The following is a 13288-nucleotide window of genomic DNA, read 5'->3' on the forward strand; positions in this document are numbered from 1 at the left end:
TAAATAAATTTTAGTCAAAAATAAAGTAAAATAATTTATATTCAAATAAATTTATGCAAATTGCATTGAATGATAAAATTAAGTTTAAGGACTAATTTGTTTTAACTTTTAAAAATAGACTTTTTTTTACAAAAATATTTTTTGAAAATATTATAAATTTTTCAAAAATTATATTTTATAAATTAAAAGATTTATAATAATATATATATATATATATATATATATATATATATATATATATATATATATTAATAAAAATCAAAATATAGGAAAAATCATAACTTTATAAAAAATTGTATTTAAAAAATATTTTTTATAAAAAATTCTTTAAAATATATTTAAAATTAAATGGTTTTTTAAAATTTTGATATCAATTTTTTTTTTTGATAAAATGATAAAATAATTAAAATAACAAAATATTCAAATCAAATTTTCATTTAAAATTTTTATGAAAAATTTCATTGTAATTACACTAAAATATATAATACTATTAAAAAATTATTTAAAAAAAAATCTAAACAATCAAATCCATTGGACACAAGAACAAAGAGGTCAGTTGTAGAAAATATAATAATAAAATGAATTCTAATTTGAAGTAGAATCAATTGTGAAAAGTACAATTTTATTCTGCGAAACGTGAAAACAATTGTTTTTGTCACTTAAATAATTATCTTTTTATATATTTTTAAAGTAATTTTAATGTCTTTAAAGTTGTTATGAATTATCCATTTTTATAAAACTGGTTTTTGTTGTTTAGTTTCCACTATCAGGAAAAGTTGTTACTTTACAGTGTTATTAGAAAAAAATATACTACTTTGATTAGTGCATTAGGTAGCTATGTATATTAATATCAACAAAATAACATTTTATAGAATGACACATAAGTACTAGGAACTTTTCTTTTGCATTATTTATTAGAGAAATACATATAGTACAAAACCTCATCATCAACCCAACCAAATTCTCCCAAAACCACACTCAAACCGACACTAGTTCACACTTGACAACATAGCCTCACACATGTAAATTAAAAAACCATATCACAACACTTTATTCATTCATTATTCGCATAACAAAACCAAACCAAGTAGAAGATTATACAACTAATTAGTAACCAGGATTTGCCAAAACGTAACCTTCTATGGCCTTGATAAGTCCAGTTCCTTTGGCCTTTGTTTCATCACGAACTGCATCAGATAGAGCTGCATCACCTTTGGTGTGATATTTCACAGATATCTTAACGATGGATCCACCGTCAGAACCAGCCAAAATAATTGTCTCGAATGCAACTTTCTCTAAACTTTCATGTAGCCCTGGTCCTCCTACTAAGCTGTAGTTGTAACCAAAGTTTGCTTCATCAACTGCGTCTAGTTTGTGTAGCACATAGTTGGTTTTTCCATCTACAATACAACAATCATCATTAACAACTTAAACACAATCACATATACGGACACGGACACAGACACATACTCAACATGTACGTGCATTTTTTTAGAGGTGTCAGTGTTTTAGAGGTTATAATTAGTCAATATATGTTCTTATTACCTTCAAGAATGGATAGCTTCTTGATGGTTCCTGGACCTCCATTTCCTTCGATAATTTCGACTCCTTGTGCTTCCTTGATCACCTTTGGGACGATTTCGTCAGCATCTTTTGCGAGAGCTTTGTAGAGTTTAGGTGGTGCAACAGTTGAAACGTATTCATCATCAAAAACAAAGACACCCATGATAAAAAGGATAAATAAGTGAGGAGTGGTTTATGTGTATGAATAGAAGAGATTTATAAGTTAGTGATGAGGTTTGAGACATGGTGAGGGATGGTATTTATAGAACTTTGGTAGGCTACAGCTCATTGCGGTTGTTGGTGAGTGTGATCTTAAAATAGTAATATTATTGGGTTAGTGCTCTTTGTGATGTATAATTTGGACTAACTTTTATTTGGGTTGCCAAAAACAAAATGAGTTAGTCGGCACTCAATGACTCAAAATGTGGATAGATTCAGTAGAAAGGACTACGGTTCAATTATCTGCAACTGTGATAAAGAGTGTCGAAATTATTTGATATTAGAATTGATCTCCTAATTGGATTAGTCGTTGATCGGATTTTGATGGTGGAAAAAAGCATGATAGATTCAAAATTTACTTAGTCTATATTATCTTAAAATAAATTTCCTCAACTTTTATTTCCTCAACTTTTATTTAAAATAAATATTTTATAATTATTAATTATTTTATTTCATCAATTTTTTCTTTTTAAAATAAATATTTAATAATACTATTGACACACCAATAATTAATATTATATTAAATTAATAGGATGAAAACTAAAATTTTCAGCAAATGTTACAATTATAAAGGAGTGCAAATAATTTGTTTTTTTAAAGCGTGACACTCACTCTCGCATTAATTATAAGAAGTTTTACACAATGTTACAATCATAGTACAGGAAAACCACCAAAAACAGTTAGTGTGTAACAACTTAAATTTTGTCTGAAATAATAGCATAACCAACCAAAATAGAAGACTTTGGTTGGAACTACTTTTCAAAGCGCAAATGGAAGTCACACAAGGTTACCGAGGGAAGAAGGAGACAGGATGAAAGAGATATATAGAAGCACATCCTTCTTTTTCACAACAATACGAGATGGAGATGAAGATGAAGACAGAGCAAAGGATATGTATTAGATATTCATGGAGTATGGAGACACAAGCAAGTAAAGGATATGGTCCAGGCACTGAAACCAACAACAACAACTGCACAAGGAATGTAAAACACCGACAAATATATTTCTTACGCCTATACCATATTTCACTTTTCATTAATATTTTGAACAGTAAAATATTATAATAATATATTTTTTAAAAAATAAAAAATAAAAAATAATATTTTATTATTATTATTTTTTAAATAAAATAATATTGATATAAAATTTTGTGATTAATCAATTTCATAATTTTATTAACCAATTTTTTATATTTGACTGTTCAAAATTTATTTAGACAACTGAACATTTATTAACCAACGTCATAATTTTACTAACAAATTTTTTATTTTTTATTAACCAACTTTAGTCTATTAGTAAAAATCATTTTTAATATCTAGACGTGTATTAACCAACTTCATCACTTTATTAACCAACTTTTTATATTTCATTAATCAACTTTATTTCATTACTCTAAAGGCACAGTTCACAATCACTTTTCACTGGTATTGTTCATGCACTGCTCATAATTTTATTTTTAATTTAAAAAAAACACTGTTCACCGTATAAATACGGTGAACAGTCTATACGGTGTATGTATTTGGTGTAAGATGTGGTGTATGAATAACATAACTGTTATGCAAAATACCAACACAAATAGGCTCACACAATTGGCAAATGGCATTGCAAAATGAAGGAGAAAATCTCATTTGCAGTCAATCGGGACCAAAGATTATATGAACACGTTGTTAAAAACAACAACTATAGACCACACACCAACTACAAACAACAAGTAGTTCTCGGAAGAGAGAAGAAACCGTCATTTGCTCATTTGACATTTAACATAGAGGAGAGAGATATGGTAAGATTCAAAAAGGCCTACATAGGAGTAGTGGAAGACCTTGGAATGTCATATAATGTTCATAATGACTTCCATATATATACAAGGGTACTTCTCAATCCATGTTATCTCTATGGGAGTGAACCTGTGTCTATTAGAGTAAAGAGAGGAAGGGGACTTAAGAGCATTAGTCGAGGGTGGAAGTGAATGGTTGGGACAATGGTTCAAAGAAATCAGAGAGTGAAGAACTTAAGATGTAGATAACGAGAGAGCTATTTGGTTACAATGTTATTGAATTCCTTGTTATGCATGAAACCCAACTTCTTTGAATTCATTATGTCTGCATTACACATCTATCTATGCTCCAATGACAGCAGTGTTAAACAAGACAAAATGGATGTAGGATACATTCGTGTAAGATCAAAATGCAGCATGGTCCTGAATGAAGTTTTCAACGTTTAGATTAACGATAATATGTTCATAATTAAAATAGTGGAAGATGCATAAGGCCCAATGAGAATATCCATTTCAAGTCCCCCGAATTTTGAGAAGGAGACGACCGGGTCAGAATTAAGCTCTAATGACCGGGTTATTGGAAAATGTTCCATCTGGGAACTAGAAATGGATTCCCTGGCTCCGTGAAGGAACCATAAATGAATATAGTTAGTTAAATGGTAATCTTGAATGATGACTCAGATCTCCTTTACGGTAGCACGAGGTAGACTTGTATGATTAACACTTCAACGCCAAGTTAGTTAAAGATTTAAGATGAATTAATTGAAAGTAGAGATCAAAGCTTGTAGCTTTCTGTTTGCATGTGAACTATTTTTATATATTGGTCCGAATAGAATGGATTTGAGATGGATTGGGCCTTGGTCATTTGCGCTTTTGGTCGGTCCAACATAATTTCCCTAAAACCTTTTCCAGGAACTGAAGGAGCCGAGGGTAGCCTTAAATATCATTGACCGACCTTCATGTCATAATTCAATGCGGAACGAACCTTGAGGGAAATTTTCTTCGGACCTCAGCGCAACCTTAGATTTGAGCGTGAAAGACTTACTTTTGCTATCTTACTGAGTTGTGGAAGAAATCAGAGATCTGGACTCCGAAGAAGTAGGGAGGAAGCAATAGTTGGCCGATCTCCATCTCTGCTCTCGAGCGATTTCTGATTCTGAGATCTAAGGAAGTTGAAAATGATGAAGACATAAAAGAAAAGTGAATTTGCGGAAAACGTAGAAATCAAAAGTTGATCCGCGTTTAATTCACTCTTGATTTGGTAACCTAATGAGGTTACAAACTAGTAAATCGAATATCTGTATATGAACCACAAGAGTCTAGATCTGAAACTTCCGTGTTTGTTTGATGGTGTTTGCAAAACAAACATGATTTTAGTGGAAAACGCATGAATCTGAAGTCTATTCCCACAGACTGTGCCACTGGTCCATTTGGGAACCAGAAATGGAAGCCCTGGCTCCGTGAAGGAACCATAAATTAATAGATTTGGTTAACTGGTTATCTTAAACGGTGGCTCCGATCTCCTTTATGGTGGCGCGAGGTGAATCTGCATGGTTAGCACTCTAATACCAAAGTAAATTCAAGATTCAAGATCAGTATAATGAAAGTGGAGATTAGAGAATGTACCTTTTGAAGGAGAATTGCGGTCCAAAACGCAGCGGAAATTAAAATTTCTCCTTTAGAGATCCTTACGAATGGTCATGATCAGTGATAGAATAATTACCTCTTGTGAGGATTGAAACCTTTGGTGCAGATCTCTTGCGACGATCAAAACCTTTGATGCAGATCCACGAAGCGATCACGAACGTTGAACGATGACAACGTCTCTACTCAGTCCACACGAACGGGTTCCTTCAATCTCAGTGCTAGCTGGTACGAATGAAGGCTTTGAGTGAGAGAGAGAGAGTGAGAGAAAACGAAAAATAATGCAACCGCGCTTTATGCTTCTGCACAAGGGTTCTATTTATAGAACCACTTGTGTGGGCTTCAAGCTAAAAGCCCACTTAAGTGTATTTTGGCCCATATCGTATAATATGCCCAAAATCACTTAAGCCCATGGTACCTTACCATATTTCGTATTCTACGCAAGTACACCGTACCTTACGATGTTCTATAATTCACTTAAGGGCACCGTACCTTATGGTACTCCTTAGTTACTCTATCTCTCATCAATCCGTCCTTTGTGTGTGACCCTGTAGGTTTTCGTGACGTTGGCAATTATATTAAATCACGCATTTAACATAATAAACAGTGAGCGGTATCTAGCAACACATCACTGCTACCCAAGACACGAAAATGTCATGTGATCTGACAAAACCATCTGTGATAATACTTATGTGTATAATTACCCTTTTGCCCTTATGTCTATATTAAACACAAGGCATAGACCGTGTCATCCTTGTCCAGTTCAATATTGGGCCCATAGACATTTATCCTGTTATGCAGGATGGGCAAATTCCATCTAGGTCACTCATGTCCCTCAGCATGCTTTGTGGAGTACCCATCAACTGTCTTTATGGTTATCCAGTTACGGACAACGTTGGATCAGCAATAAAGCACTCGACTCTACATCTAGGATCCATAGTGGTTTCAGGTCGAAGAGTGGTATACACTATTATCACCATGAGAATGACTTATGACACTTTGCATAACTTTCTATATAGTATTCTCATAGCGGGTCAATCCGGTATAAATATTACTCCTAATATTCATACCTATGTTTAAGACTTGATAACTCTTTATCCATGATCCATGAGATGTGATCATCAGTCTACAAACATAATAGTATGAATGCTTTAATGTTATCCCACTTCACACTAAAGCTCGACTACGGATACTTTAGGAATAGTGTCCTTATGTTTAATGTGTTCTCATGATTAAGACACACTTAATACATTAAACGGACTATCTATTCCAGGGACTTTATTAATCAACCATAATAAAGAGAATGCCTTTTATTATTCGATACAAGTACCAAAATGTATTGGCCTCTAGGGCTTACACCAACAATCTCCCACTAGCACTAGAGCCAATCAGGCATACCCCGTATGCCCATTGATCTAGTATGACCATCATGCTTCTGCTGCGCAAGAGGCTTTGTCAGTGGGTCAACTATATTGTCAAGTGTAGGTACTTTACATATTTTCACATCTCCTCTATCTATTATCTCTCGAATGAGATGATAACGCCTAAGTATGTGTTTGGATCGTTGGTGAGATCTAGGCTCCTTGGCTTATGCGATAGCACCATTGTTATCATAATAGAGACCAATGGGATCCACAATGCTAGGGACTATGCCAAGTTTATTGATCCAAACAACTTCCTTTGCTGCACTTAAGGCAGCAATATACTCGTCCTCAGTAGTAGAATCAACAACTGTATCTTGCTTTGAACTTTTCAAGCTCACAGCGCCACCATTTAAGCAAAACACATAACCATTGGAATCATTCATATTAAAGCGTCTCAGCACCTTGTCTATGTACTCTGACTCAGGCCAAGCATTTTATGATCTATCTCTATAGATTCTGATTCCTAATATATAAGCTGCTTCACCTAGGTCCTTCATAGAAAAGCATTTCCCCAACCAAGACTTTACTTGTTGCAGGGCAGGGATATCGTTTCCAATGAGTAATATGTCATCTACATATAATACCAGGAATACGATCATGCTCCCACTAACCTTCTTGTAGACACAAGGCTCATCTTCGTTCTTAACAAATCCATACAGTTTCACTGTTTCATCAAAACGAAGATTGCATGAGTAGGTCACAGGCTCATCTTGATCCATGAGGAATACATCACCTAGATCAGATATCCATATATCTTAGTCAGGTGACGTATCCTGCCTGACCTACGCTGGTCTTGTTCTACTTGAGCAGGTTGCTCTTACACAACCACTTGTGTTTCCTGCTCTAATTCCTCCATAGGTGTATCGATAATTTGTGATTCTTGAATTTCTTCAAGTTCTACTTTCCTCCCACTGATTCCTTTGGAAATAAAATCCCTCTCTAGGAAAACTCAGGTTCGAGCGACAAACATTTTGCCCTCAGAAGGATTGTAGAAATAATATCCTCTTGTTTCTTTAGGATACCCCACAAATAAGCATTTGTCAAATTTGGGCTCAAGCTTAGTTGAAACTTGTCATTTCACATAAACCTCGCAACCCCAAATCTTTATGTAAGACATATGTGGTTTCTTACCACTCCATATCTCATATGGTGTCTTCTCAACCTTTTTGGATGGAACACGGTTAAGTGTGTAAGTTGCTGTCAATAGCGCATGTCCCCAAAAGGAGTTTGGAAGATCGGCGTGACTCATCATGGATCGGACCATGTCTAACAGGGTTCAATTTCTTCTCTCAGATACACCATTCCATTGGGGTGTTCCAGGAGGAGTAAGTTGGGATAGGATCCCACACTCTTTCAGATGGTCATCAAACTTTAGGCTTAAATACTCACCGCCTCGATCTGATCGAAGAGTTTTAATATTCTTACCTAGTTGGTTTTGTACTTCATTCTTGAATTCCTTGAACTTTTCAAAGGACTTTGATTTGTGTTTCATTAAATACACACAACCGTATCTACTGAAATCATCGATAAATGAAGTACTGAAAACCTCCTCTGGCTGGAATGTTCAGTGGTCCACATACATCAGTATGTATAAGGGCCAAAAGATCATTAGCTCTTTCACCTTTTCCTGTGAATGGAGATTTTGTCATCTTCCAAGTACTTTGGGCAGTTTCTCTTCCAGTGTCCGGTCTTACCGCAATGGAAGCAGGTGCCTGCCTTTGTTATGCCTCCACTAGGCCTCAAAACAGTAACAGTGGGTCTGGGTTTGGCAACTTCCTTGCCCTTCCCTTTATCACCCTGCCTGGTGGGCCTTTTGTTCTGTCTCTTTCCATTTCCGATCATCAGAATGGACTTCCCTTTTGTCTTCAGATTCTGCTCGGCAGTTCTTAACATGGCGAGCAGTTCAGGAAGAGATTTGTCCATATCAATCATATTGAAATTTAGGACAAATTGACTGAAACTATCTGGCAACGATTGCAAGACCAAATCAGTCGCAAGTTCCTTTCCGAGGGGAAAATCCAACCTTTCAGGCTTTTCCATATACCCAATCATCTTGAGCACATGGGGACTTATAGGGGCTCCCTCAGCTAACTTGCCTTGAAAAAGGGGTTTTGAAACTTCAAACCTCTCATGCCTTGCTTGCTCTTGATAGAGCATCTTCATGTGTTCGATCATATCGAACGCTGTCATGTTCTCATGTTGCTTTTGCAACTCTGAGTTCATGACATCCAACATGAGACAAGCAGTTTCATTGGCATCATCGACATGCTTCTTATAAGCATCTCTTTCTGCCTTAGGTGTAGAACTAGGAGGTTCCTCTTCAGGAACAGGTGTCTCCAAGACATACAGCTTTCTATTATGTTTGAGGACAATCCTCAGGTTTCGGTGTCAATCCAGAAAATTTGTCCCAGACAATTTTTCCTTATCAAGGATTGATCTCAAGATGTTGTTAGAGGTGTTTGCTGTCATGGTAATCTACATAAGGATTAATGAAAATATAAGTATCATTGACATATTTAATCAGGCCTTTAATTAAATATGCTCCCACTATTTTACTCAAAACAAATGACCCTCATCATTTGATTCGGAAAATCCCGTTGGAAGATTTTCTAGTGGGTCGAGATCCATATTTCACTTCGTTCTAAGTCCGCGTAGGCGGATTACACAAAACTAGGTTATTTAGGTAGGAACTCCTTCCAATTGTATCTCATACAACTCTCGAAAATTTCAATTGGGTGAATAACTCCTTATTCCAATCCATCATATGGATTATTCCCAACTCTTGCTTCTAAACATATATAAGAAAATTATAATCAAGTTTGACTCATCGTTTTAGCAGTTGGATATTACAATTATCCCATCGCACCTTAACTAATACAAAACATGCACCTCGCGTAGGCGAAACCTACATATTCGATACCAGTCTTGATGAGTGCTAAAACTTGGAAAGCAAACACATATATATTATTATAATTTGTTTAGTTAAGTTTGACCCATTGTTTTAACAGTTGGATATTACAATTATCCCATCGCACCTTACTAATATATAGATTATGCACCTCGCGTAGGCGAAACCTACATCATCCATTACTAGTCTTGATGAGTGTTAAAACTTGGAAAGCATAAACTTAATATTTAATTTTGAGGGAATTGCAATTATACTGATCTCACCGGCTTGTTTATCATATAAATCGTCTCTCACATGCATCAACATACATTCACATACATTCACATGCATCAACATACATACACAATGAAACAGTTATGGCCCCTAGCGCAATTGTTCTCCCAAGCCAATGAGAGAACCTAAGCTAACCTAATAACGATCTAAGCTTCTCCAAGCAAGATCTTCAAGGTTGTCCTCCTTTGATCTTGAATTCTTCTCTTTCTTCATATCATTATTCTCCTTTGATATTGAATTCTTCTCTTTCTTCATATCATTACATTACAGAAGAAACTCGTTTTACATACGAGGGTTTGAGATGAGAAAAGAAGTTACATTAAGAGATCAAAAGGAGAGGCACGACACGCAGGTCGTATTTAAAAACCCAAAATAAAATAAAGGATAGACTAAGGCCATAACTGATCACCACAAGACAATAATAACAAACACATTATTATTATTAATTTTAATTCCTTTAATTAATTAAAACCAAATTAAATTTCGGCGACCGATCACACTACGCAGAGTTAGCCGGGGGTTCCGGGGTTGGAGGGGCAGCGCCCCTGTCCAAATTTTAATGAACAATTCATTTAAAATGGACATTGTTTTTGCATCCACACAACTCTTGCGCAGGCACAAAACAGAGACCCCAAAATTTTTGACTCTGTGAGTGTGACGACCGTCACAGGCGTGTGACGACCATCACAGGCCATGTGAGTGTGACGAGCGTCACAGGACACGTTACGACCGTCACAGGTCAAAAACAAAAACGCCTAGAATTCAGTGAGTGTGACGACCGTCACATGCCTTGTGACGACCGTCACGTCCTTGTTACGACCGTCATGGGCGTGTTACGACCGTCACGTCCTTGTTACGACCGTCATGGGCGTGTTACGACCGTCACACATCCAGTTTGTTACGCTTGTTACGCTCGTCACACGAGCTTCACGCGGCCAAAATAACAGACTTTGAAACAGTCAACACGCTCGTCACACGAGCTTCACGCAACCAAAATAACAAACTTTGAAACAGTCAACAGACGTGTTCCAAAAGCCCTAAATTCACAACTCTTTGACGGCACAACCCTTGCGCCGTCACCAACCCTAATGCGCCAATTTCAGACCGTCAAACACACCTCGATTGTTGATTCAGTATGATTGATCAACAGGTCATTGCTTCACCATACTAATGTCGGATTCCGAAGCAAATGACCATTGATCGCTCAAAGGAAAACAATCATTTAGTGTTCGAATGAACGAAACAGAAACAGTATATCACATATACCGTATTTTGCATTAGGATTACTTATATCATATATAAGTTGATCGGTCTCAATTGCGTAACCTATGGACGATCGATGTATCGCTGCTTCACCATACTAATGTCGGATTCCGAAGCATGGTCAACATCAATCATCCAACTCGTACACTCATGATGCCAAATTTAATTACTCGTTTAATTAATTGATTCATTCTGTCTTTTAATCATATTAATACAGAAAATAAACAGCTATCCGAGTCATGGTTTCGTAAGTGGCTCTGATACCACTGAAGGAGAATTGCGGTCCAAAACGCAGCGGAAATTAAAATTTCTCCTTTAGAGATCCTTACGAATGGTCATGATTAGTGATAGAATATTTACCTCTTGTGAGGATTGAAACCTTTGGTGCAGATCTCTTGCGACGATCAAAACCTTTGATGCAGATCCACGAAGCGATCACGAACGTTGAACGATGACAACGTCTCTACTCAGTCCACACGAACGGGTTCCTTCAATCTCAGTGCTAGCTGGTACGAATGAAGGCTTTGAGTGAGAGAGAGAGAGTGAGAGAAAACGAAAAATAATGCAACCGCGCTTTATGCTTCTGCACAAGGGTTCTATTTATAGAACCACTTGTGTGGGCTTCAAGCTAAAAGCCCACTTAAGTGTATTTTGGCCCATATCTTATAATATGCCCAAAATCACTTAAGCCCATGGTACCTTACCATATTTCGTATTCTACGCAAGTACACCGTACCTTACGATGTTCTATAATTCACTTAAGGGCACCGTACCTTACGGTACTCCTTAGTTACTCTATCTCTCATCAATCCGTCCTTTGTGTGTGACCCTGTAGGTTTTCGTGACGTTGGCAATTATATTAAATCACGCATTTAACATAATAAACAGTGAGCGGTATCTAGCAACACATCACTGCTACCCAAGACACGAAAATGTCATGTGATCTGACAAAACCATCTGTGATAATACTTATGTGTATAATTACCCTTTTGCCCTTATGTCTATATTGAACACAAGGCATAGACCGTGTCATCCTTGTCCAGTTCAATATTGGGCCCATAGACATTTATCCTGTTATGCAGGATGGGCAAATTCCATCTAGGTCACTCATGTCCCTCAGCATGCTTTGTGGAGTACCCATCAACTGTCTTTATGGTTATCCAGTTACGGACAACGTTGGATCAGCAATAAAGCACTCGACTCTACATCTAGGATCCATAGTGGTTTCAGGTCGAAGAGTGGTATACACTATTATCACCATGAGAATGACTTATGACACTTTGCATAACTTTCTATATAGTATTCTCATAGCGGGTCAATCCGGTATAAATATTACTCCTAATATTCATACCTATGTTTAAGACTTGATAACTCTTTATCCATGATCCATGAGATGTGATCATCAGTCTACAAACATAATAGTCTGAATGCTTTAATGTTATCCCACTTCACACTAAAGCTCGACTACGGATACTTTAGGAATAGTGTCCTTATGTTTAATGTGTTCTCATGATTAAGACACACTTAATACATTAAACGGACTATCTATTCCAGGGACTTTATTAATCAACCATAATAAAGAGAATGCCTTTTATTATTCGATACAAGTACCAAAATGTATTGGCCTCTAGGGCTTACACCAACAATCTCCCACTAGCACTAGAGCCAATCAGGCATACCCCGTATGCCCATTGATCTAGTATGACCATCATGCTTCTGCTGCGCAAGAGGCTTTGTCAGTGGGTCAACTATATTGTCAAGTGTAGGTACTTTACATATTTTCACATCTCCTCTATCTATTATCTCTCGAATGAGATGATAACGCCTAAGTATGTGTTTGGATCGTTGGTGAGATCTAGGCTCCTTGGCTTATGCGATAGCACCATTGTTATCATAATAGAGACCAATGGGATCCATAATGCTAGGGACTATGCCAAGTTTATTGATCCAAACAACTTCCTTTGCTGCACTTAAGGCAGCAATATACTCGTCCTCAGTAGTAGAATCAACAACTGTATCTTGCTTTGAACTTTTCAAGCTCACAGCGCCACCATTTAAGCAAAACACATAACCATTGGAATCATTCATATTAAAGCGTCTCAGCACCTTGTCTATGTACTCTGACTCAGGCCAAGCATTTTATGATCTATCTCTATAGATTCTGATTCCTAATATATAAGCTGCTTCACCTAGGTCCTTCATAGAAAAGCATTTCCCCAA

General features: G+C 36.5%; 1 protein-coding gene across 1 annotated transcript; it reads right to left on the minus strand.

Moving 5' to 3' along the window:
• Nucleotides 1-885: 885 nt before the first annotated feature.
• On the minus strand, nt 886-1797 carry LOC127073574 (ABA-responsive protein ABR17). Its single transcript, NM_001426827.1, has 2 exons — nt 1546-1797; nt 886-1400 (listed from the first exon to the last, which is right to left on the minus strand). Exons 1-2 carry the CDS (start codon nt 1724-1726, stop codon nt 1108-1110), a joined length of 474 nt encoding a protein of 157 aa, NP_001413756.1. The 5' UTR covers nt 1727-1797; the 3' UTR covers nt 886-1107.
• Nucleotides 1798-13288: the final 11491 nt, after the last annotated feature.

The sequence above is a fragment of the Lathyrus oleraceus genome, chromosome 1 (assembly GCF_024323335.1).
Source record: "Lathyrus oleraceus cultivar Zhongwan6 chromosome 1, CAAS_Psat_ZW6_1.0, whole genome shotgun sequence".
Taxonomy (NCBI): domain Eukaryota; kingdom Viridiplantae; phylum Streptophyta; class Magnoliopsida; order Fabales; family Fabaceae; genus Lathyrus; species Lathyrus oleraceus.